The sequence below is a fragment of the Erinaceus europaeus genome, chromosome 19 (genome assembly GCF_950295315.1).
Source record: "Erinaceus europaeus chromosome 19, mEriEur2.1, whole genome shotgun sequence".
NCBI classification, from domain to species: Eukaryota; Metazoa; Chordata; class Mammalia; order Eulipotyphla; family Erinaceidae; genus Erinaceus; species Erinaceus europaeus.
Window position 1 is genome coordinate 19850267 of NC_080180.1, and position 25805 is coordinate 19876071.

Below are 25805 nucleotides of genomic sequence, written 5' to 3' on the forward strand. Positions count from 1 at the left end.
GCTTCCCTCAGCAATACTTTCTGCTATCTGCTTACACCTGCAAATCTCACCACCATGGAGACCAGCTGTGCTCCCTCCAAACCCCAGGGACCACTGGACAGAGGGCTGTCTCCCAAGGGAAATTCCAAACAGATTCTCAGACCCAAGCCCAGAGACCTCTTCCCATCAGTCCCTTTGAAGGCAGCTGGGGTCGCTCATAGACTCCAGGCTGCACCAAGTGGATGCACAGGTTCTTGGGGGGCTGGGCAGAGGGTAGTAAGGGCAGCCTCAGAGACTGTAGGAAAGCAGGAGGTGTGGGTGGGGTCTGAGGGACTGTAAGACTGAGGGGCCAATTGCTCCTGGCCTGGCCAGGCAGACTAAGGGATGGGAAGCTGGGCCCGGCTAAGCAGGACAATGGTCCAGAGAGGAGAGATGGCCAGGGGTTGTCAGGAGAGCTCTCTATGCCACTGCTCCACCATCTTCTCCACTCCATTCCAGAAGCAGATGCCATCACCCCCATGTCACCATTGTGGGCTTGGAGAAATGAAGGGTTTGCCACACTCTTCTCAGCTGGTGAGGTGCCAGAACTTGGTCCCGAGCCAAACATCTTATTCTGAATATCAAGTTGGTTTTTTTTTTTAAATTTTAATGAGACAGATGAATAGAACAATACAGAGAGACCAGAGCTCTGCTCGGCTCTGGCTTATGGTGGTGCTGGGCATTGAACCTGGGGCTTCAGAGCAAGAGGCATGCGAGTCACTTGCATAATCTTAATATATGCACATACACATAGAACTAGAGAGGGAACTCACACAGTCAGATGTCTTCATCCCCATGCACACGGCCCAGGTGTGAACCCTGGTACCACGTGGGAGTACCAGGGTGCCGGGGCAAGTTCCAGTACTATAGTGTGTCTCTCCTTCTATGTCTCTCTCATTCTCTGAATGACAAAGTCAGCCGGGGAGTGGTAGAATCAAGCATGCCAGAAGTTCCTACTCTAGAGAAAAACACAACAAACAAAACAAATATATATATATATATATCTGTGTTGTTACAGCACTCAACAGCTTACAAGGTACTCTTCCGCTCATTCTCACGCCTCTACTGCACACAGCATCCTGGGGAGGCAGTGGTGATGGCTGGAGGGTGTTTAGTTGACCTGCATGAAATGCCACTGGGAGTGTGGGCTGAGAAGCTGCCCCAGAGCAAGAGCTCTCTGTTGGTGAGAACACATCGCTCAGAGCCCAGGCCTGCTGAATCAGAAACTGTGTGAACGAGAGTCCCGGGTGATTCAGCTGCATTCAAATCAGAGTACTCAGCACACTCCCCTCCACCCCTCACTTTACAAGCGAGGACACTGAAACCCAGAAAGAGTAAGTCACTCATCCAAAGCCGCACAGCAAGCTGGGAGTCACCCCAGGCCCTGAGCCCTGCTTGTATGGAGGACTCTCAGTGTAGTGCCCTTTCACCTCCATGCCCACGGAATAACTAAGCCACCCACTGAAACCCAGCTAATCCCAGCAGCAAGGGAGCCAGAGGGGAGCCAAGTTTTGGCCCTGTGGCACACTGATCAGTAACTTGACCAGAGTCCTGGTGCTGGACCGTGCCTCAGTTTCCCCATCTGTAAGCAAGGTTTCTCCAGGCTCTGTGAGCCACCAGCCTTTCAGCATGAATGGCCCCAGAGAAAGACAAGGTTCCATTATGTTTTCTTGTTGTGTTTAATTGCAGCCATGGCGTTGATGCCTGGAGACACTCCATTAGGTGGGGAACTATGAAAATGATGGGCCGCCAGGACCAGGAGGCTGGCGGTTATTAGAGGTCGGGCCCTGCAGACTTCCTGGCAGAGGCGTTTCTGCTCTGTACATTCCTCCTGGTGGGAGCTGACGTGGCCTGTGGCCACCTCACTTTTCCCAGGAGCACAGAAGACATCATTCTTTCCTGGGATGAAACCACAAACAGTGGCGGAGGAACTGAGGAGGTGGCGGGATCCAGTGACCATGTGTGATGTCATTATTGAGGTACTGTGTCACTATGGTCCCCACCCCCAGGGCCAGTGCTGGATCTCACACTCCTGGCACGCTGCTTGCTGAGTGGGTTAATGGAGGCCTACAGCTCATGTGAGTTTTGGGATCAGTGTCTCTGTTCTCTGCAGTGGCCACACTCGGAGCACTGTCTTGGTGTCTCAGACACAGAAATGTAACACTCCCACAATTTCAGAGTCAGAGACCCAGAGTCAATGTGTCAGATGTTCGGGTTCCTTCTGCAGACCCAGTGAGAGTATGGCTTCCATTCTCCTCCTAGATCCCGGTTGATTCCTCTGTCCACTGGTGATGACATTTGTTCCATCTCTGTCTCTGCCTGCAGGTGGCTTCTCCTCCAGGTCCCAAGCCTCCCCTTTGCTGTGGGAGACACATCATTATAGTTACAGCATGTCCCCACGCCCCAGTGCACCCTGGGTCCTTTACATCACCAGCAGGCCTGGCCCTGTAATGACACTGCAACACCCTTCTCCCCAATAATTTACCCACAGCTGCTAGGGGGCAAGGAAGGCTGTGTCTTTGCGTGGAGGTCACTATTCAGCCTGCTGAGTGTCCCCCTGAGACTGCAGGTGCTCTCCCCATTGGGAGATATGGCTGTGGACTGCAGGGAGCAGTTCTGAGACTCAGCTCTGTCACCAACCATAAGGGAGTCCAGGAAAGTCATGCTGCCCTTCTGAGCCCCCTTCTCTTCCTCCCTGCCATGGGGACATGGGCAGGCACAAATGCTCCTCTCTAAGTTATGGCAGATCCCAGGGACGAAGGACTCTGGAAGCCACTTTAGACCATAAAGTGCTACATGGGGACCATGGGGACTCTGCAAAAAGACCAAAGCAGAGGTAGAAAGCATCATGTGAGAGGCCAGACAGTGGTGCACTACCTGATTGAGTGCATACATTATCATCCTCAGGGACCTGGGCTCAAGCCCTGGTCCCCACCTACCTGCATGGGGGAAGCTTCACCAGTGATACAGCAGAGCTGTAGGTGTCTCTTGGTCTCCCTCTCTATCCATCCCTTCCCTCTCGGTTTCTCTGTCTCCATGCATTAAATAAACAGGATATATAAAAAGAAGGGGAAAGAGGAGGCGGAGAAGGAGAAGAAAAAAAAGAATACCACCACCACCTTCAGGTGAATTCCCTGTGCAGCATGGAGGCATATGGGCACCCTGTTCTGCGGGCTCCAGGAGGCCCTGCTGTCCAGATGCCTCCAAATTGTCCAGCCCTCCAGCCTGAGTCCCAGCGCTGAGAGCAGTGGAGCTGCAGTCTCTCACCACTGAGGAAGTCCTGATCTGACCCTTTTGTCAACCCAGGCCCAGTCCTCCTGCTTGGTAGAGCAGGTACCAAGGCAGCAGCTAGATGACAGAGATGCCAGCCAGGCTTTTCTCCATTCAGGTGGCTCCAGCAGCATCAGGAGTCTTGTATGTTGCTTTGGAAAGGAGGGAGAGGGGTAAAACCCCCCTTCATTACCCCTTCCCCTACCCACAGACCCAGGCCTGGCCATCTGCTGCTCCACTGCACTGCAGGGACCAGTGGAAAGTGGAAGCCTGGGGGGCCTGGTAGTGGCGCACCTGGTTAAGTGTACATAGCACTATAAGGAAGGACCCACACAAGGACCCAGCTTTGAGCCCCTGCTTCCCAGCTGCAGTGGGGACTCTTCACGAGTGGCAAGGTAAGTCTACACGTGTCTATCTTTCTCCCCCTCTCTATCTATCCCTCTTCTCTCAAATCTATCCAATAAAATAAAAAAGGGGGAGGGAATTGGCCACCAGGAGCAGCGGATTAGTAGTGCCAGCACCAAGCCCCAGCAACTAGAGACAAAGAAGAAGAGAAGAAGGAGGAGGAGGAGGAGGAGGAGGAGGAGAGAGTGAAGGTCTGAGCTAGGGATCAGGTCTCATGGAACCCCCAGTTTCGTGTGGGCTCTCTACCCCATCAACCCAGGTCCAGCCCAGCCCTGGCAGTGCCTGAGTTCAAGGTGTTGGGTGTGATGGTAAGTCCTGAGGGAGGCTGGAGAAGGTGGGAGCAGAAATATATCAGCAGGGGCATTTGGCCCAGGGATGTCATAACGGGACTCAGAGGTGGAATGTAGAGGGACAGGACTCACATTGAGCTATTACAGAATCAGGACGTGTGACAGGCCTGTTGGTGAAGTGAAGGACTTGGGGTGCCCTGGGGTATATGTGTGTGTGTGTGGGGGGTGATGTCCCCAGTGGTCTAAGTAAGGTAACAGTGACACTAGGTGTTGGGGGAGGGCTCTTTCCCAACAGATTCCCAGCTCAGGCCCAGTTGAGGAAAGACTTTGGAAAGTTGGGGTGCAGCCCAGAGCCCTACTGGTCTTAGCTCCGGGAGCTGCGGCAGTTTGTTGCTGGTGGTCTCAGTGATAAGGCATCTGGGCCCTGGCTTCCATGGGAGGATCTGGCCAAGGGCACCAGGCAAAGCAGGCAGACAAGAGGTTCTGTCATACAAAGGTTCACAGCCTTGCCACAGCCCACGGCTCCCCCTCCGTGCCTATCCACAGCTTGGCAGGCTGTCTCCCCAGCAGCTCAGAGCAGAAACACGGTGGAGGTGCCAGCTGCCCTGGGTGTGGCTGCCCTGTCTGTAGGCGCGGGCAGGTGACTCATCAAATTACCTTCCTGGCTGCACAGGGCTGGGGTTGGGGCCAGGCAGGTGATGGTGAGACAGAGGCAGAGAGTGAAGGCACCGCTCGGTGCTTCAGGCACACACCCCAATTCCTACTAGCCGTGTGGCTCCCATGGCCTTTTCCTGTGCTGCTCCACCTCCCGAACGTCAGGGAATCATTCAGCGCCTCCAGGAACTGCCTTGTGAGCCTCTCTCTCTCTCTCTCTCTCTCTCTCTCTCCAGCCTCAGCTTCCCTAAGTCTCGGGCTTGTCCCCAGTCCCCTCCTTCCATTCCCCTGAAGTGAGAGGGGACTCACACCCCCATGGTAGAGGAAGCTGGACCCAGACATCCTGGCCTCCCCTTGGCCACATCATTGTCACCCTCTACAGGCAGCTGGCTCTTCTGAAAAACCACAGGACATTGCCAGATGGACCCATAGATCCCCTCCACCTCTGACGGTTCCAAGGGCAGTAATGACAGGTCACAAATGCAGGCAGTGGTGCTGGGCCAGGAGTGGAGGTGGGGGCGGGGAACAGAGGTGGGGGTGCAGGAGAGCTTGACTTGGAAGGGGCCTTGCTTCCAGGGGAGGGAGGCGAATTTGAGAGCCTGGGACCAAGAGAAGGGGCTCACACTGAAGAGCTGTCCATGAGTCCAGACTGAAGTGGAGCTTAGGGGTGGGTGCTGGCCCAGCAGGTTGAACACACAAGTTACCAAGTGTAAGGACCCACGTTCAAAGCCCCAGCTCCCTGCAGGGGGAAGCTTCACAAGTGGTAAAACAGTGCTGCAGATGTCTCTATTCTCTCTTTTCTATCCTTCTTCCATATTATTTTCTGTCTTTACTCAATAAATAAATAAAATATTAAAATTAAAAACTAAAGTGCAGTTTCTAGAAGAAAGAGCAGTCACATAGGAGGAGGGTGCTAGACGCTGGTGGAGACAAGAAGGAAGCAAGGTGTGTTTATTAAGCTCCTATTGTCCACCTATTGTCCAGTATGTGTGAGGCATTTTATGTCCGTTTTCTACTTGTGAACCCTAGAGGTGGGTGTTACTGGCCTAATGTCCAAATGAGGAAACTGAAGTCCAGAGTGAAGTGGCTCAGGCAAGGCCACCCAGCTGGCCCATGTGGCCTGAGTTTGGCCTTCTCACACCAAGGCGCCTTCACTTGTCCTAGTCTTTCTGGGTTGCCGGCCAGGCCCTGGGGTCTGTGCTTCCCGGGCTTTGGATCCCCCAGTGCTGTGGCTCCCCGCCAGGGTCCTGGGATGAGAGCTCACACCCAGAACAACACTGAGGGCTGGGGAGGGTGGGTGGAAAGGCGGGTCCCGGGGTGCCAGCGTCTCGGGAGGGCAGAACTGGAATTTTGGGTTGGCAGAGGGGCGGCCACAAGCAGATGACTGCTGACGGCAGCCAGTTGGGCCCGGCTGGGTTGCTGCTTTATTCATCACCTCGCCTCCTCCCGCCGCGGCCCCACCCACCCCGCCCTGAGAGACCAGAAAGGCAGCTCCCAGAGTGCTGGCGAGGGAGTCCTTCGTGCCCACCCAGCCGCGCCCCTCGGGCCTGGCCCACCCTGCGCTCCTCCCAGCTCCTCCCAGCCTGCCGCCTCCCGACCCCGCCCAGGGCCCCGTTCTTCTGCAGGCCCAGCCCTGCTTCTTGCCAGAGTGGAGCTCCCTCCCTCAGGGCCTGGGGACAGAGCCCACCTACCCATTTGGGAACAGGGCTTAGGGCGTGGCCTCTTCTGGCCCCGCCCTTCCATTTCCTGTTCCCATCCAAGTCTGGGACTCTTACCACCCTCTACCCCTTTGAGCACAAAGGCCTGGACGGTGGAGCTCAGATGACCTACACACAAGAAGAATGTTTGCCCCTTTCTTCCCACCTTCCTCCAGAGCAGCAAGGGTATAGGGGTCTCATTAGTGGTGTCATACATTCAGATGGGGGAGGGCTTCCTAGACTGGTTTCCTGAACTGACCAGGACCAGGTGGGAGAGTAAATAGACTGAAATCCCCCTCAGCAGGGGAGACAGGCAAGTGCTCATGGGACACCAGAGATGGGCTGGAGGCAGCCTGTGTGGGCATCTCTAACCACCCTCAGGACATGAGAGCAATGGTCATAAGAGAAAGTGACAGGAGTCAAGCCATAGAGCAGAGGGTTAAAGCGCAAGGATTAAGGTAAGGATCCCAGTTTGAGCCCCAGCTCCCCACCTGGTCTCTTCACAAGCGGTGAAGCAGGTCTGCAGGTGTCTGTCTTTCTCTCCCCCTCTCTGTCTTCCCCTTCTCTCTCCATTTCTCTATCCTATCCAACAATGACAACATCAATAACAATAATAACTACAATACAACAACAAGGGTAACAAAGTGGAATAAATAAATAAATAAATAAATATTTTTAAAAAGAGAAAGTGACATCCTTATTATTGTCATTCTTTCTCTTACAATTATTATTATTATTTATTATTATTATTATTATTTTTATTTTGAACATCCTAGGAGGTAGTACAGAGGACAAGGTGTACTCTCAAACCTGAGGCCCCACGTTTGACCCCTAGCATTGAATATGCCAAAATAATGCACTGTTTTTCTCTGAGAAGGTGACGTTAGAGCTGCAAGGGTTGAGCCTAACACATCCAAGAGCCCAGTAGGGCCTGGAGGTGGCCTTGAGCAAGAGGTAGATTCAGTTTAACAAAATAAAAATGCAGTAAGCAGCCAATACAGAGCAGTGAGCTGGACCACAGGGGACAGAAATGAACAATACCCCCTACCCTCCCCACCCCACCCCCACCCCAGTACTTCCAACAGTATGACTGTGAGGACCCAGAAGGAGCTGTAACACCCCACAAGGGTGTGAGGAAACAGCATGGAATCTAACCCAGGTTCCACTGGCTAACCAGTTGACAAGTGGCAGGAAGGCAGGGGAGGGACTGTCTTGGCACCCTCCTGCTGTGTATAGCTTCTCAATAGCCTCTTAACCCCCTTAAATAAGAAAGTTCTATAACATTCTAGAAGATCCAGCACAACCCTGCGTTGTCCATCTTGGTGACCACTTGAAACAAGGTGATTACTGAGCACGTGGGTCTGCATTTTTTTTATTCAACTGAATTTAAACTGACTTTAATAATGAGCTCAGAGACCAGAGATGTGGCTCAGTGAACAGAGGGCATTTTTTTTTTTTTGCGTGCCTGTAACCCAGATTTGATACTTGGCACCATGTATGGCAAGGCAGTGCTTGGTATCTTTCTCCTAAAATCACTCAACCAATAAATCTTTTTTTAAAAAAATCAAGCTTTGAAATAGAAATAAATAAACAACACAGATAAAGACCATTTCTGTCATCTCAGCTGCACAGGACAGCACAACCGCCTGACCCCCCCCCCCCCGTAGGGGGGAGGACCTGCCATCCCTCTTTGGCTTCAGATCTCAGCAGAAGGTGCCTCTCCTTGACAGCAGACTCCTTTCTCAGTTCCCCATCAGCCTCTCCTCCACTTCCTTTAGGGAATTTAATGCAGTTTGCTATCAGCTCCCGAGAATGTAAGTCCCAGGACTGGGTGATGGGGCATTTGGTTGAGTGCATGAGTCACTGTGCACAAGGACCTTGATTCAAGCCCCCAGTTCTCACCTGCAGGAGGAAGCTTCACACTTGATGAAGCAACGCTGCAGGTCTCTTTCTCTTCCTCACTATCTCCCCCTCCTCTTTCAATCTTTCTCTGTCTCTATCCAAAATAAATAAGTAAAATTAAAGAAAAGATTTACATAAAAAAGAATGGAAGCCTCATGAGGGCAGAACCAGGCCTTTTCCCTGTGGCTTTGTTTGCAGGGACCAACATGATATGTTACCCCCCAGAACACTCAAGTAACTGCCTGGGAGTTCTCTCCACTGAGGCAGGTGTCCACAGGAGGCAAGTTAGCTGAGGGGCAGTAGGGCAACTAGATGAGAAGGGAGAAAACAGTCAGCTATTTGTAGACCAGGGAGGAGCAGTGTGGCTCATCAGAGAAGGTTCCTGCATGAGGCATCCATGGAGAAACCTGCAGCCTGACCGTAGGACTCAGCTAGAAAAGGCTGGGCCCATGGTTGCTGCTCAGGGAAGTAGAGAGTGCCTGCAGGGTGAAGGTAAAGAAGGTGGGGCCCTGCTAGCCAGCCAGCACAGATGGTCCGGAGAGGAAGGCTTCTCCCTGAAGGCTGCTCCTGCATCACTTGGGGGTCAGCACGGAGGTGCCCCCCTCTTCCTTGGATGCTAAGGAGGTAGAATTGTGGCCCTAGATGGCCCAGGGGCCAGGATTAGTAATCACTCTGGCTGTCCTGTGGTCTGCAACTCTCTGGCAAAAAAAGTGTTAATATGCTAACACAAAAATTTGGATACCAAAGCACAGTAGCTGGGACTCATCCCCCCCACACCCCCCACTCTGCCGGCCTTGCCCTCTTGGAATAATAGGAGCAGCTAAGACTCAGTATAGGCTTTGTTCTAGAACCCAGTCCAGAAAGTTTTGGATTGGGAAGTTCTGCAGATTAGTTCTGGAGTGAAGTTCTGCAGAAAGTTCCAGAGGGGAAGTTCTGAAGATTAAGACCTCTCTCTGCTTGGCTTCCAATCTAGGAACCTTGTCATCTCCATCACTGCACCCACAGCACCTGGGACTGCAGCTGTCACAGCAGCTCAGTGAAGAATTGTGCAATAAATGACTCTGGAGCATACATGTATCAAGCACTGAGGTCACGGGATGTGTTAACGTCACCAAGAAGGTGAAACCTTGATGAACTGGGAGAGACAGCAAAGAGAATTTGAACCCTGCCTACTCTCATCCATCCTATCGTCTTTGAGGTTGAGCGTTTGTCACTGAGTTTTGGGGTTAAGTCCAAATGAGCTATGTTCAAGAAGCTTTCCCACAGACCACCCCAGAACCTTAGGCGCAGACTAACTCATTTCCGTTCAGACTCGTTCACCATCTAGCTCTTTGATCTGAAAGCATGTCCCTTCAGAGCTTGGCTCTCCTTGGCATCTATTCTTCACTTTGGGAGCATGACTCCCTTCTCTAGCCTGTTTCTGAGTTGGGAAGAACCCAACCTGGGCCAGAGTTCAGGCAGGCAGAAGAGAGAGGTGATGGATAAGCTCTGGGGCTCTTCTTGACCCAAAACATGACCCCTAACTGCCCCAGCCTCTTTTCCTCCCAGGTGGAAATCAGACCTTGGCTCTGATCTCAGCTTCTCCACTGACGTAGCCTCTCTGAACAGGCTCCAGTAGCCCCTCCTGAGGGGGGGGGGGCGGGTGTTCAGGGAGAGAAGCAGATAACAAATGTGAAACAGACCACACTGGGAGAACAGAGGGGACCCCACATTAGCACACCCTCAGTCCACATCCAGGCTTGGTTATGAGAGACAAAAAAAAAAAAAAAACACTGCCCAAAGGGTCTAGCTCCAGATTCCTCTCTTCTCCAAACCCCTCTCAGGTGGCACCACAAACATAGAGTGTCAGGGCTAGAGTGGATTTTAGAAACAATCAGGTCTCTCACCTCACTTTACCAATTTGGTGCAGGGGGTGGAGGAAAGGACTTGTCTACCATCGTAAAGCTAGGTAGGGTCACACTTGCAACCAGGGCTCGGGAAGCATGTGATAGAAATGAATGCAGGTAACAGACTGGCCTATGGAAGGCTTCCAAACCCACTGCTCATCACAGATAAGCAGAGAATGGCAGTCTGGCCAGCAGTGAGCTCCAGGCCCGGGTCCAGGCTGCCTGTGCTTGTTACCTAGCAGTCTGGTTTTCCCAGAACCTCAGTTTCCTGGTCCCACTGATGACACTGTTATCCACCTTCCAGAATCCACAGTATCCAAGTGGAATGTTCTATGTGAAGGGCTGACCATGGCTCTCAATTCCCAAAATAACAGAGAACGATCTAGGAAACACTGAGCTTGGTAGCTGGAAACAATTTTAAAGATCACCAGTTTCCGGTTCTCAGAGCTAAGTACCGCCTTTAATGACAATATGAGCTACTCCAATCACCTCCTCCGGGCCCTTCTAAATCCAAAAGGTAGCAAGATTATCATTATTTAAAAGCATAATTAACATTTATTGTAAGTGGCATAAGGTTTCAGATAGGCCAAACGTGTGATACAATGGAATTGTATTTTTATGTGCTGGCATGTGGACTTTATAGCAGACCAGGTCCTTATGTAATAATGGTGTGCACTTCACTTTAGTGCTGGCTTTATAGGGTTTTTATAAGAGAGGCTGGAGAGCACAGAGGGATGAGCACTGACCCAGGAGTCACCAGGCCTGACTAGAATGGAGTTGCCACATACATATTGGGTGACTGCTGGCAAGCCACTACCTCTGCTCCAAAAAATGCAGAGGCTAAGTTGACGAGGTCCAGCAGCCCTGACAATCTGTTGCTGGAAGCAGAACACTCACTAATAAGTCATGATAGAGATATACAGGTGCTGGGTTTTCTACCTGTGACGTGCTGTTGGTCATTTCACTAAGTTCTCGGGAGCGCATCCCTCTTTTACAGAGCCATTTCTATTAGGAACTATGATCTGATGTCCTCTACTCTCATGTGGCTACCAGGAACGCATCCTGGAGAAAAACCGGTGCGCCCTGCACATAACACCCACTGACCAGGAAGTGACCCGGTGCAATTTCACTTGGTCCCCGAGAATGTCACTCAGGCTTCTCCATCCTCCCTCAGCAACCCAGCTGGAGGGGACCCAGAAATAAAAGCACTGAGCCCACTTGCACTGTCCCACAGTTCAGCAGTAGACACCAGATTGAGATTTGGACAAGAAGTCTGTAAACGACATTCAGAAGCTTTTACTTCAAAAGATTCCTATCAACATAGTTTTAAAAAGTACTCCTTTCTGTCACACATTCAGTTCCCTGTTGTGGGCTAGTTCCAACCCGAGGTCATTGCTTTGGGAAGAAACATTATGGGATATGTCTCATAAGGTGAGAGGTGGCACAGGGAATGCAAGTGGGATCCTCAACCCCAAGGTCCAGAGTGGGAGAGTTTTAGGGGACATTTAGCCAACTACCAGTTTTTTCCCAATAAATATTTGTGTAGACTTTATTCCCCATAAATTAACTAGTCATTAATTAATTAAATTAACTAGCCATTCGGCATTCATGTATCCATTCAGAATTAGTTGTTGCTGTGCCTTTCCCTAGTATGTGCCAGGCACCATTCTGAGTGGGGACTAAGTTCAGAGGGATTCACTGGAAAGCTCACTCAGGCAGGCACACCACTCTATAGTTTTACGTCTCAAGTCCAACCCTCAGTGTAGACTTTGTGCCCCCCATGCCACTCCCTACAAGTGGGAAACCTCTGAGTCCAGTGGGTTGTCTATACATAGCTGAGTTGTCCCTTTTGCTCAAGAGCCCCTGACACCAGGACCCTGGCAGGACAGAGGGGTGTGTGCATGTATGTGTGTGTGTAGAGGGGGAAGAGAAACTGGCTAAGAAATACTCCTTTTTCCTAGAGAGAAGTCTCTCTGAGTTCCTGAGCTGAGCACATGCCTTATCCCTGAACAAGCACCAACAGGACAGAGGGCGTCTCCTAGGGGCCTCATCACCTGCGACATTTCCTACAAGCCATGGAGAGAGGGGGAGAGGAGGAGAGAGCAGAGCCAGTCCCAGACTACACTCCGCCCTGCCCCCAGAACCTGCTCCCAGCTGAGGTGCCCTGCAGCCCTGTAGCTGCTCTGCGGCGGCGCCTGGAGAGGAGGAGTGGGTGGTGCAGGGCAGGGGTGGTATATCCAGTTTGACCGAGGGCGGGCCTCACCAGTGCCAGCGGAGGGACGAGCCAGGGTGGAGGCGCAGGAGCAGCAGCCAGGACCCTCACGCGGACCCTGCACTCACTCTATGGCCATAGGGAGCCACTGAGCGTGAGAAGAACACTCTCCCTGCTGCACTGCACTGCCTCTGCTCACCAGGCCCAGCCACCACCATCATGAACCACTCACCACTCAAGACTGCACTGGCCTACGAATGCTTCCAGGACCAGGACAACTCCACGTTGGCACTGCCCTCGGACCAGAAGATGAAGACGGGCACATCGGGCCGGCAGCGTGTGCAGGAGCAGGTGATGATGACTGTCAAGAGGCAGAAGGCCAAGTCCTTCCAGTCATCCACTCTCAGCCACTCCAACCGAGGTAAAAGCTCAGGGCCACCTCACTCTCCCAGGGCAGGAGGCAGGGCTGAGGGTGTGGAGGATGCTCAGATGCTGGGCTTGAGGGTGTCCCAGTGAGGGACACAGTAGGAGCGAGTCCCCAGAGCACTAAGGTCGAAGGTCTCTCCTGAGCTGTTCTTGAGGTTTGAAACCCCTCCCCCATTTTATCCTGTCCTGGGGGGGTCACCCCTCCTTGCCCTGTGGGTCCAGTACCTGCAGTAAGTAGGTAGGGCATCCCTGAGACCAGGTGGGGTTCTGGAGGGCCACTGTAGGATGAGAAGGTGGCATAGGGAGTTGGGACAAGCCGTTGACCCCTTAGCTGGACCATCTCAGCTGGAGAGGCAGGCAGGTTCCCCAGCCTTCCTGGGGCAGGTGTCCTTCCTATGGTCCAGGCAGCCAGGGCAGAAGTCCTCTCTCCCACGAATCCCCCTACCCTACTCAGCTCACTGGAGACCAATGTCTTAGGAGGCTGGCAGGACTGGGGATTCCCCCTGGGTCCCCCTTCTCAGTCCCCAGCATGGACACTAGTTTCAGCTCAGTGTTTGCCTTTTGTGGAGAGTTTTAATATCAAGTATTTGGTTTCAAAGAGTCCCCAGTAGGAACCACGCACAAATTGCTGGGCGTTCTCTTTACTGATGCATTTGTTTACATTTAATCTAAATCAGGGAAATGCTTGTAGAGATTCTTCAGACTTCAACTCAGGTCAACTAAGATTTAGTTATGGGTTCACACTTTCATGAGGGAGTGTGGGGGTCAGGGGGCAGAGGGGGAATAAAGAGGATGGAGACAGACCCCCACTCACCATATATACTTCTTTTTTTCCTCCTCTGCTTCTGTTTGTCCTATCTCTCTCTCTCTCTCTCTCTCTCTCTCTCTCTCTCTCTCTCTATGAGTGGCCATTGTAAAGAACTGAGGGAAAGAAAATGGCTGTTCAACGTCTTCTCGGAGCCCCAGAGGTAAAGGCCTTTGTGCCTGTGTGTTGCACACATCTAGACTCATCTAGACTCTTGATCCCTCTCCCTCCAGACTTCGCTCAGGGGCATATGGCCTCCAGAAGGTTCCTTTGCTTCCTTGCTTTTACTGAGCAACTTGGCAGCAGCTTGTTAGCCTTTTCTGGAAGTAGGTATGGGTTAACAGTGTCCCTACTTCTTTCTGGCTTCCACCCAGTCACGGCTCAGATGGATATGATCTCCTCTACATGAGACTCACTCCTCCCACCTTGCTCCTACTCATCCCTGCTCCAAAAAAGCTGCCCCAGGTGCCCCAGAACCTATCCTCCCCTTTGGATAAGGCCTGAGAGTCTGCCTTCACACACTCCCTCTGTGGTCTCTGTGGTGACTCTGGCTGTCAGACTCTCCTTCCTGTCCTCTCCAAGGTCAGCAGTGATGGGAAGGATTCAGGGGAAACTGGTGCCCGACGGATAAGACATACTGCACCCCCAACCCCGTCCCTGACTCCAAGGACTGACCCTGTAGGCGTGTCCCCCTTCCCTCAGCTCTGGCCAGGTTCCCACAGTAGCATCTTAGCTGGAGGAGGTGGTTGGGTCACTGGGAGCTGGCCCTTCTGGTTTATCTGGCTTTGTTTTCATCGCCTCCCCTCCCCCATCAGAGCCACCCAGGTCTTCCCGGCTTGCTCGCTGCCACCTCGACTCATTTGCTCCCTGTTTCTTATTTATGATGGTTTGTGTGCCCCATGTTTGTTCTGGGTTCTGGGAGTGGTGACATTGGGGGTGAAAGAACCAAATTCTGGGCTGTGCCCAGCACTGCCTGGACTCAACTTCTTTCTTTGATTTACCTCTCAATCAAGGGAAATGCTGCTCTCATACTGCCCACTTCCCACTTTGTCTCATCCCCCCACTTCAGCACCTATGACTTCTACCTGCTGCCTTGAACCTGAAGTTCTTCTTCCCCTTGCTTCTCAGAAGTGCCACCATATTTCAGTGAAAATGGCCGGGGCTGGGTGGTGGCATACCTGGCTGATCGTACACATTGCCATATGCAAGTACCTGACTTTGAGCACCTCTCCCACCTGCAGGGGACACTTTATGCATTGAGTAGGTCAGCAGGTGTCTCTTTTTCTCTCTCCCTCTCTAGCCACCTTCCCCCTCTCAATTTCTCTCTGTTCTATCCAATGAAATAGAAAGAGAGAGAGAAAGAGAGAGAGAGAGAGAGAGAAAGGAAGGAAGGAAGGAAGGAAGGAAGGAAGGAAGGAAGGAAGGAAGGAAGGAAGAGAAAGAAAGTAGAAAAAATAATGGCCACCAGGAGCAGTGGATTCGTCATGCCAGCACCGAGCCCTAGCAACAACCCTGCTGGCAATAAACAATTAAAATAAAATAGTGTGGGGGGGTAGATAGCATAGTGATTATGCAAAGAGACTGTCATGCTTGAGGCTCCGAAGTTCCAGGTTCAATTCCCCGCATTACCATAAGCATCTCTCTCAAAAATAAAATAAATAAAATAAAATAGAGAGAAAGGAAGGAAGGAAGGAAGGAAGGAAGGAAGGAAGGAAGGAAGGAGGGAGGGAGGGAGGGAGGGAGGAAAAATGTCCAGATCTCCCTGGTCAGGGATCAAGGGTGTGGTGACACCAGGCCAGAGGGGGTACCCATCCCCCCTGCCATGGACCTCCAGCTCTGTCCTCCTTGGTAGATGATGTGTGGGGTTCCTTCCAGGGGGCAGGTATTGGGGCCTCTTCAGCTCTAGGGCAGCACCCCACCTCCACCTGGTTGGCCTTTCTGGATGTGTTTGGCTGTGTCTCAGATCTGGCTTCATGGGGCTCTGCTCCTTCTGCTCCCCTGCAAGTTGTCCTTCTGTGGCCACATGCCATAAACAGACACCATTTCTAGCTTCTTCTTTTGAATCTTAATTGAGCTGGGAGATGGCATTGGAGGGTGTTTGTGCTGTCACTTGCCCCCAGCAGTGAAACATATTAATTAAACTTCAAACAGGCCAATTCCTGCTTTTGTCCAGTACATCTTGGCTTGGAGGGGAAATTTAAGCCAGAATTTCCATTGACCTGTTACAACACATGCTGAGTATTCCAGTGTTTTCTAGCTGAGACTGTTTCCCTGAAGTCCACACCTTTGGGGCAAGCTCCTTAATATGAGTTTTCAAAAATAGCAAAAACAAACAAAAACCAATTCTTCTCCCTGACCACCAAATTATAAACATCAATAAGGTGAGTTTTAACTTTAAACTCTGGGGGTCACTTCTGCTGTGGGTGGGACCACTAGGAAGTGTGTGGAATTGTCCTTTTGTTTTTCATTTTGCCCCCAGGATTATTGCTGGGGCTTGGTATCTACACAGCTCCATCATTCCCAGTGGCCACTTTTTAAATAGAGGGTGAAAGACAGCTAGAAAGGGAGAGAGATACAGAGTGAGAACACAAAGAGACTCCTGCAGTACTGTTCCACTATTTGTGACCACACCTTCCCCCATGCAGGTAGCAGCCAGGGTATTTGCAACCAGGTCTTCACACATGGTAATGTGTGCACTCCACCAGGTGAGCCAACATCTGGCTCCAGATGTGTGGAGTTTCAACAACAAAATAAAGGAAGAATGTTAGATCCCCTCAGATGAAGTGCTCTTGGGCTCACACCATAGATGCATGCACTAGTACACAGTGTACACACACACACACACACGCACACACACACACACACACAGACACACACACACACACACCACCTTGCAGCTTGCCATGGTAGGGTCGGAGGCCAGAGTTTCCACTGCATGTACTGCTGACGGGTATGTGATCCTGGGCAAGTCACTGCCTTGCTCTGGGCCTCTGCAGCTGGAAGGCAGGATTAGATCATCTCCCAAGTGCTTTGTGATGGCAATACTCTTTGGAAAGAGGTTGTATAACTCCCTCCCCACCCGCTGAAGCTGTCCTGCTAAAAGGCTTTCTCTCTCTCTCTCTCTCTCTGTCTCCCTCCCTCTAGTAAACACTCCAGTGGTGAACCAACAACCAGCTTCCAGCCTTCTGTCCTCAAACTCATTCTGAGTCATCTGAGAATCTTTACAAATGCTCATGCCTGGACTGCCTCTGGAGATTCTGATTTCATCCATGTGATGACAGCACAAGACTTTCAAAGATGTAGTTATTCTATTTGAGAGAGAGAGAGAGAGAGAGAGAGAGAGAGAGAGAGAGAGAGAGAGGGAGAGAGGACATCTCTCTGGCACATGCCATGTCAGGGATCAAACCTGGGACTTTATGCTTGAAAACTCAAGGCTAGGTGGCAGCATGGGACTTTTTTTTTTTATTATTCCTTTATGTTGCCCTTGTCGTTGTTAGATAGGACAGAGAGAAATGGAGAGAGGAGGGAAGACAGAGAGGGGGAGAGAAAGACAGACACCTGCAGACCTGCTTCACCGCCTGTGAAGCGACTCCCCTGCAGGTGGGGAGCCAGGGCTCGAACCAGGATCCTTGCGCTTTGCGCCACTGGCACTTAACCCGCTATGCTACCTCCTGACTCCCAGCATGGGACTTTTAAAAGCACCTGGGTGACTGTGATGTGCAGCAAAAGTCACAAGTTATTCTTCTTGTCCCCAATCCTTACTCACACACATTCCCATTATGGAGATCACCCATGTATAAGAAACATCTCTCTCTATCTATCTCTCTCTGTCTCTCTGTCTCTCTCTCACACACACGCACACACACAAACACACACACACACATACACACGACACACAAACACACACACGGACATCTAGAGCAATAGTTGCTGATGACAGTTTTTCACTCTGGACCCCCACCAGGTATATGAGTGTGGACCCAAACCTGCCCCACTCTAACCCCTGCCCTGTGCCAGTCCTGTCCCACTGGAAGGACCCACCCTGTGCCCAGTCCTCAGGCCTAGTGGTGGCCCGGACAGATTGCCAGAAAGGGCAGCAAGAGTGGGAGACCCAGCTGAAACAGGCCCCAGCAGAGCCTGCGAGTCATGTGCCTACAGACCATGCGGCCCAGTTTCAGCATTTCTGGTCTGTGCACCTGCTCAGGGAGAGGGCAGACACCACACTAAAGCACTGGGTAAGGGTGTACCTCAGGGTCCAGCTGGGGGGGGCTGTGGTGGCCCCCGGTGGCCTGGTATAGGGGGAGGGGTGTCTCCTTCTCCAGGGCTAAAGGGAGGTAGTTTCAGGAGGCTCTCACCCCATTTAAATTCTTCTTTACTGGGCATTCTGGGTGGCAGAAGTTTTATGGGTGAACTCAAGGCACTTTCAAGCATGCAGAAGAAAGGATGGACTCTGTCCTTGAACTTTTGTTGTCAAAGACAGATGAACTTTATTCAAGTGTAGAAGAATATAGAAGACTCAATGACAGATTCAACAATAAATAAATAAATCTCTAGAACATAAGTCCCAAACCTCCACAAACACCCCAGGTCTCCTTGTGTGTTTGCTTGTTTATTTGTTTTTGTAGCACCAGGGATCTCATATATGCAAGATTCCACTTCTCCACTACTTTTATTTTCATCCTTTTAATTTCAGATATGTCTAGGGAGAGATAATGGGAGGTGTTGGGGAAATGCTACTCACTGCTCCACCATCCATGGAGCGTCCCCTGGTGCCGTGGTGTTCCCATGGGTTCCAGCCCAGGGCTTTGAGCATGGTAAGGCTCACTTCCTCCTGAGTAAACTACCTCACCCTCAATTCCCTTTGAGTGGAAGCAGTTTCTCATTGAGTATCTTCAGGAACTGTTCCTTGTCTAGAACCTGGGGTATTAGCTTGTGCTGTGACCAGTCCTTACTAAAGAGAGAGAGGGATCTGGAGGACGGGGGAATAGAGGAGAGGGCCTCAGATGACCCCTGTCCTGCTGATTAGCTGGGCTGGAGTCCTGGGCCAGGGTGGGCTGGGGACCTAGAGGGACAGAAGACCCCTTGCTTTAAAAGGGCTTCTGTCCCAACTGGGGGACTCAGGAAGATGGGGACCTGGTTTCCTGGAGAAGAACACAGGTGCAGGAGCACATAGTACTGAAGCCACCTCCAGGGGTGTCCAGGCTAGCACTTCAAGGAGCTGAGGACAGGCTGTTGACTGGGCTGCACTGGAGGCCCCAAATGCTGCGCTTCTGGGTGGGGCTGTTTCCAGGAGAAGCTGATTTTGTGCAGGGGATTGAATGTGAGGAGAGGGTTTGGCAGAGAAGAAGAGCCGGAATGTTTCAGGTGCGGTGGGTGTGGCAGCTTTGAAAGCCTGGATGTGAAAGAGAGTGAGTCACCCCTCAGGTCTACCTGTCCCAGTGGGATGAGCATTCCAGGGAGCCTGCCTCCATCGCTGGGGGCTGGAGACAAGAAGGCTTGGGGCGCCCCACAGCACCAGAGGCAGCAGGCATTCAGCAAGGGGACTGCATCCTGGATGCTGAGAGGCTGGGCGCACCAACTCTTTTTTTTAAGTTTTTTAAAAAATATTTATTTATTTTCCCTTTTGTTGCCCTTGTTTTTCATTGTTGTTATTATTGTTGTCATCGTTGTTAGATAGGACAGAGAGAAATGGAGAGAGGAGGGGAAGACAGAGAGGGGGAGAGAAAGACAGACACCTGCAGACCTGCTTCACCACCTGTGAAGCAACTCCCCTGCAGGTGGGGAGCCGGGGGCTCGAACCGGGATCCTTAAGCTGGCTCTCGTGCTTTGCGCCAAGTGCGCTTAACCTGCTGCGCTACCACCTGACTCCCGGGTACACCATTTCTGAGCTCACTTTGCACCTGGGTCACTGTCATAAAATGCAGGACAGAGCAGATGACATTGCTGCTCCTCTGGGGAAGCATGTCCAGCCCGATACTCCTGCTCTGTGACCTTTGGTTCCTGTGGGTGGATAGGTGCCTCCTGGGGACAGTGCCCAAGCTGTGTCCCATCACTGGTTCATGGCAGTGGCGGGTGCTGGGTGAGGAAGGACAAGGCTAGGGTGATCCAGTGCTGAGCTCACCTGGCCTGGCCGCCCCTGGGCTCTAGCATCCTGGCCAAGCAGGTGTCCTAGAGTGCTGATTGTGGCTCCACTCTGGTTTCAGTTTCCCAAATCTTCTGGGCACCTTTGAGTGGGAAGGGGGTGAGTCCAAGGTTGAGTAGAGTTCAAAGATCTTGGTCCAAGCAGCAATCATGGGGACATAGAGCTGCTGGGCACCAGACAACCTTGATACAAAGGCTGGGCCAGTGAGAACTGCTCTTCCAAAGGAGCCAGGGAGACAGCACAGCAGCAGCACACAGGACTTGTACATCAGAGGTTCCAGATTCAGCTGCCAGAACCACCAATAGCCAGCATTGAGTGGTGCTGGGGACAAACAGGTGGGAGCAAGGGAGAGGGGCTCTCTATCCAGACTGACCCAGTGCCCAAGTTCCTGGGGAAGAAGAGACACAATTCAAGCTTCTGGGGGTGCCCATGTGTTCACATGTTGGAGGAGGCAGGCACACCTCACCACTCCTGAGTACTGAGAACACAGTCAGGGCAAGGGGACCAGGTGGAGTGATTAGGAAAGGCAGACTGAAAGCAAGGTCCAGAGCAGTTGCTGGGCCAGGTGGGGAAGTACAAGTTGTCACTGAGAAGCCATGTCCTTGCTGTTGAACTTGACATTACTCAGAGAGTAGTACGTACTACTCAGACACCCAGAGGGAAGGTCAGGTATTCCTTTGGTCATGCAAGCAGTGTTCTTACAAAGTTGTGGTTGGTGTGATGACAGTCTCTTTCTCACAAGGAAGCTAAATCAAGCCTTTGCAGGTGGTATTCAGACAGTCAGTCCCCAATTTCAGATGTGTCTTAGGAGAGCACCTTCAAGAATTACCTGGAAACACCTGGAGGCCCTGACAATGCAACCAGTAGTGAAAGTTAGGGCCTACACCTGTCACTCCCAGAGCCACCCCTAAGACACAGGACTGGATTTAGCAGTTAGAGGGCACTCCAGAGGTCCCCCGCCTTCACAGTAGAGAAGTCCCACCTGTCACAGGGAGCAGATAGAAGCAGGTAAGGGAGGAGGCAGGTACAGGGAGTGGAGGGTGGAGGCGTCTGATGGAGGAGAAGATGAGTGGCACATGACATCACTGCTGATGAGCCCCTCCAGAGCTTGGGCAAGGGGCCCTGTGGGAGACTGACCTCTATGCAGCCTCCCTCCAGGGGATCCCTCCCCAGGCTGTGGGGAGCTGTCACCACCTCATATTTTCCATCCAGAATCAGCTGGCTGACCCATGTCTGCCCTTTGGTGAGAAATCCCTTTGGTGAGGTGGCAGCCAAATACTCTCAGGCCTGCCAAGCCTGGGATGGAGCTGGAGGACAGAAGGGGCCAGGGCCCAGCTGGGGGCCACCAGGCGTGACCTCATGCATCCTGGCCTGGGGTGTCTGAGCCCTGACCTCCCCAATAGCTCTGACAGAGGTGCCTTTCCAGAGGAGTTGCTTCTGCAGACAGGAGAGGGTCAGTAAGTTGGGTGTGTGAAGGGATGTTCCTGTCACTGATAGAGTCAGGGTCAGCCTGGGGTTTCCAGGGAGACTCCTCAGCTGAGCCCTACCCCTGGAGAAAGCAACCTCCATGAATGCTACCAGACAGGAGACACTGATCACACAGCCAGGGTTGTGTGGGGTTGACAGGGCCTATGGGGGAAGTGCAGAGAGGCCAACCCCTTCTTACAGAGGAAGCGGAAGTCCAGGGAGAGTATGAGCCTTACCCTCATGCCAGGGCCAGCACCAAAAATAAAATTGTCTACTTATATATGTCCCTGCCTGCTGTTTTTTTCTCCTTAAGGTGGATTGATTGACTTACTTAAGAGAGAAAGTAGAGCATCCCTCTGCATCTGCACTACCAGGAACCAAACCTGGGGCTTCAAACACACAGGTGCCAGGGACCAATAATACATGGCCCATGGTACATTTTCTGTGATGAACTCTAAGGGCCAGAGTCTCCATGATGTGGGAGGGGCAGCGAATCAGGACCAGGTCACCCCCAGCCCCTTGAGATATAGGATGGCCCTCTGCAGTGGACAGAGGAGGCACCACCAGGCAGAGACCCCCCCCCACTGCATCCTAACTGCCTCTTTCATGCTCCAACCCCAGACTCAGCTGGCCATGGTCACCTCCTGTCTCCCCCAAGTCCAGGGAAGTCTAAATGTATGAGGCAGAAAGTAGGGGGAGGGGATAGCCTAGCCCATGAGGCTATTACATTCACACCCCCTTCCCTGCACAGGGTTCCTGAGGCTGCAGCCTGACCATCTCTGAGGATGAAGGAATGCATACCTGCTTGGGGAGGGGATTTTCTAAACCCCACTGTCTCTTTTCCCCAGAGGCCACATGTGACAAATATTTCTCTGGACATCCATGTCACAGAGCCATGACCTGCTGGGTCACTCCTGGAGCAGGGAGTGAGGCCAGGAGGATGTGACTTAGGGCATAGACCACAGGACAGTGTGTGTTTGGAGCTTTAAAAAATGGCCTTGAGTGGAGCCGCTCAGAAAAGACTTCTTAGAAAGGAGTAGAGGTCTTGAACTTGACTTTGAAAGACAGGTGAGCTTTGAAAGTATGACAAGGGAAGGCCGGCCTTACCAGTGACATGGATATGTGACTATCACAGTGTTTAAGGACAGTAGGACAGTGTATGGGGCTGCTCTCATAAGCCTGGGGCTGTCTTCAAGGAACCCCCATCCCATCACATGCATCAAGTGACCCCAAGCAGGAGCCCCAAATTCAGTCCTGCTTTCTGTGATTCAAAGTCACCTTGCCACTAGTAATCCTAATGACACTCTGTCCTCCCTCAGAGCCTGTCATTTGTGGATGTCCAAGCACCCAGAAAACATTAATTACTGCTCTTCAGGGCCTTTGAGGTTGGTGACCACTCCCCCTCCACCAACTGGAGCCCCTAGAAGGTGAAGGAAGGGGGTGGAAATTCTCCCTGTGACGGTGGGGGCCGGGCCAGGGTTTGAAAATAGTGTCCTGCCCTGAATGGGACTTTGCCGACCAGTGCTGCTCTGTGACCGACTTCACTCAGGGCTCCAGACTTGGCATGTTGAGCTCCTACCTGCCTCCCCGTGGTGGGAAGCTTCTCTTTGTAGAGCATGGAATGGTTATCCCCTGCAATGGAACAGCAGTGCTCTGCATCCACGCTGACCAGCTTCTGACCTGTAGGTGCTCAGGGAGCAGCAGGGAGACATCAAGTCCCCAGAAAAGGGATGGGCAGGACTCTATCCCTGGATCTGGCTGTAGAGGAGCTGGAGCATGGGAGGGGAGCATCCTCCCCACTCTCCTCCTCTAGGAGCTAAGACTTCTGTGGGCTTGGTGGATCTGGACTCAGAAATGATGCTACAGGGAAGGGAGTAGGCAGAGGGCATGACCAGCAGTACTAACCACATGCCTTTGTCCTCAAGGTTCCATGTATGATGGCTTAGCTGACAATTACAACAACTATGGGACCACCAGCCGGAGCAGCTACTACTCCAAGTTCCAGGCGGGGAATGGCTCCTGGGGGTACCCGGTAAGGAGTTGCTCCAGCAGAGACAGCAATGTTGGGATGGGGGTGGGAGGGCTGAGACCCACTATTTCTGATCAGGTCTCTTCTGTTGGTCATTGGCTGATAGAGGATTCTCAATGCCCGCTCTCCTCTTTGGTCTGATGGGATATTTCCGAATGTTTTACATGAGAACATTTTAGAAACTGCATAAAGAAAAAGACTTTCCTCCCCACCAAATCTCTTCCCCAATAAGTATGGTTTGATTATGAGTTTTGAGAAGTTGAATTGTTGAAGTCCCCTTTATTTGGTTAATTTAGATGTTTTTCGAAAAATCTTGAAGGTGCCTCTCTCTCTTTCCATTAAGTACATGTTGATGGCCAAGGAGAGGGCTCCAGAAAGCTTACCTGAGGGCAAGAGAACATACCCACTGCAGCAATTCTTGACTCAAGAATTGCTGGGGTTTGTTAAGTTAGACAGATCTGAATTTGAAACTTGCTCAGCTACTCAACTGAGCACAGGACCTTGGGCAAGCCACTTCTACCTGAGTCTCTGTTTCCTCACATATAAAATAGACACAACAAAAATAGAATGATTGTCAGGGTTAAGCTAAGTGATGTTCATGAAAAGACTTCATTATGATTATTTTTCAGATTATTGTTTGAATTAACATAGGTAAGAGTTATTCCTGATCCTTTCCTCCCTGTGACTGTCTGGCTAGGAGATTTCAACCCACTGTGTTTGGCCACCTTTTACCAAGCAAATATTCATTGAGCCCTAACTATACCAGACACTGGAGAATGCTCTGTCTCCACTGTTCTTCTACTCTAAAACCAAAGGCATTGGGGCAGATGACATCCAAGGTTTCTCCCAGCCTCTAGATTCTATGGCTTCCATGGATGGTCCCTCATTTCAATATCAGCCTGAGTTGCTCTTGGGAATGCTTTCTGGAACCTTTGTGACACTGCAGACGGCAATAAAGGTTGTGTTCTCATGGGAACCTGGGTGGGAGGTGGGCAAGTGTCTTCTTGGGATGTCAGGACTTCAGCACTATTTGCACTGAGTCCATATTGTTCACAGATGTGATCCTTGTGTGTTGGAGTCCTGGGCAGGGGAGAGATGGGTCGTTGATGAGATCAAGTGGTCTTTTGCCATTGGCCTGATTCCTTCCTTCCTGCTGACATTCTTACTGGGACTCGATTTGTAGGATGTGTCTTTCTTGACTACTATAGGTTAAGGACCAAAGATCAAGGATCAGCTAGGGTTGCTATGGATTTAATCCCCTAGCTGCCTTTCTTGATGACAAATGATCCAATTGACTGAGACCAACAAGCTGACAGATCAGGCATGGGTATGAGTAAAGAGACTTTGACAGAGTGATGATCCCACAGAATCTGAGAAAATGACTTAGTGTGAAAGACCCGGGAAAAACCCAAGGAAGGCAGATAGGTCTCTCTACCGGACTGAGTAGCAATGAATAACCGTGCTGACGGTGCACAGTTAGGTCTTTACATACACTGTGTTACCAAATCAGTGATTACAGGCTTAGTTCTAATCCCGGTCCATACCTGTAGCTTCAGGTATACCTGCTAACCTCTCTGGGTATCAACTTTCTCATCTGCAAAATGGCAGCTCGGAGATTGTGAGTCTGCCTCACTCACAGGTAGCTGTCATGTTCCATTCATTGTGGAGTATGGTCAAGAGTGGGGTCATTATACATGGAGCCTTGTAACTGAAAGGCATCAAGAGACTTTTTTTAGATCAGGTACTTCCTAAGAAGAAAATCTCTGTATGGCCAGTATTGAGTGTGCATTCTCTCTAATTACTTCAATTTGCAGCTCTTAATTCTTCCAAACTGCCACTACCCATTTCTGAGCTTATTTTCTGACAACCAGTGAATCCAGGTCCTTTCCCGCACCCTAAGGCCCAGCCCTCCTCTCCCTCTTCCCTGGAGGAACTTCAGACATGACTCATGGTGGGTAGCTGCCGAGGCATGTCCTGACTCCTCTCGGCTCAGGAGAAGCTATGAGAACAGCTAAGAGCTGAGCACACACGCAGATTCGGTGGAGGGAGGAGGCCAAGTAGGGAGGAAGTGTAATAATAGGTATTGGAGTCAGGCCTGTCTTCTGATGAGGACCAGGTGAAGCCAAACAGGGTCCAGACCTGGGGAGAAGGAGACAGGAGAAAAGCTAATAGAGCTTGACAGTGGTGAGATAATCCTATACCCATGGGATTTTCCCAGGAGTGACAGAACTGGCACAGAACCATTGATTGTCTTCCCCCTCTGAGGGAACCAATATGGCAGCAGAAGGTTGAGCAGGAGAGAACAGGGCACGCTTCCTCTGTACAGGACTTGTCAGCAGGTCTCGAGCTTCTGCAAGCAGCTGAAGGACTTTTCCTGTAGGTGCTTTGTTCACTCAGCCAACTGGGATTGAGCAACTGGCTGCTGAGCCTAGGCAGGAAGAAAGGTGTACAGACACACTGGGGAAGAGACTGGATTTGCCCTCAGTGAACTTGCACTTGTACAGAGAAACACACAGAAGTCAACAACAGACAACAGCAGTGGCACTGGAGTAGTCTATCCATATCACCGTTGCTCAGAATGTTTCTAGGCCTTCTAAAGTTT

General features: G+C 51.5%; 1 protein-coding gene and 1 long non-coding RNA gene across 4 annotated transcripts in view; one reads left to right on the forward strand and one right to left on the reverse strand.

The window, feature by feature from the left end:
- Positions 1-612: 612 nt before the first annotated feature.
- On the reverse strand, positions 613-13537 carry LOC132534603 (uncharacterized). Its single transcript, XR_009546312.1, has 3 exons — positions 12986-13537; positions 1052-2378; positions 613-976 (listed from the first exon to the last, which is right to left on the reverse strand). It is a non-coding gene; the product is annotated as an uncharacterized LOC132534603 (long non-coding RNA).
- The window catches only part of PKP1 (plakophilin 1), a 43729-nt gene continuing 30195 nt past the window's right edge, over positions 12272-25805 (forward strand). For all 3 annotated transcript variants that reach the window (XR_009546310.1, XR_009546311.1, XM_007522074.3), the window contains exons 1-2: positions 12272-12755; positions 23100-23206. Coding sequence is in view for 1 of the 3 variants with exons in the window: in XM_007522074.3 (XP_007522136.1) it covers positions 12554-12755; positions 23100-23206 (309 nt within the window). In the remaining 2 variants the exon portion in view is untranslated. The remainder of the gene's footprint in view (positions 12756-23099; positions 23207-25805) is intronic.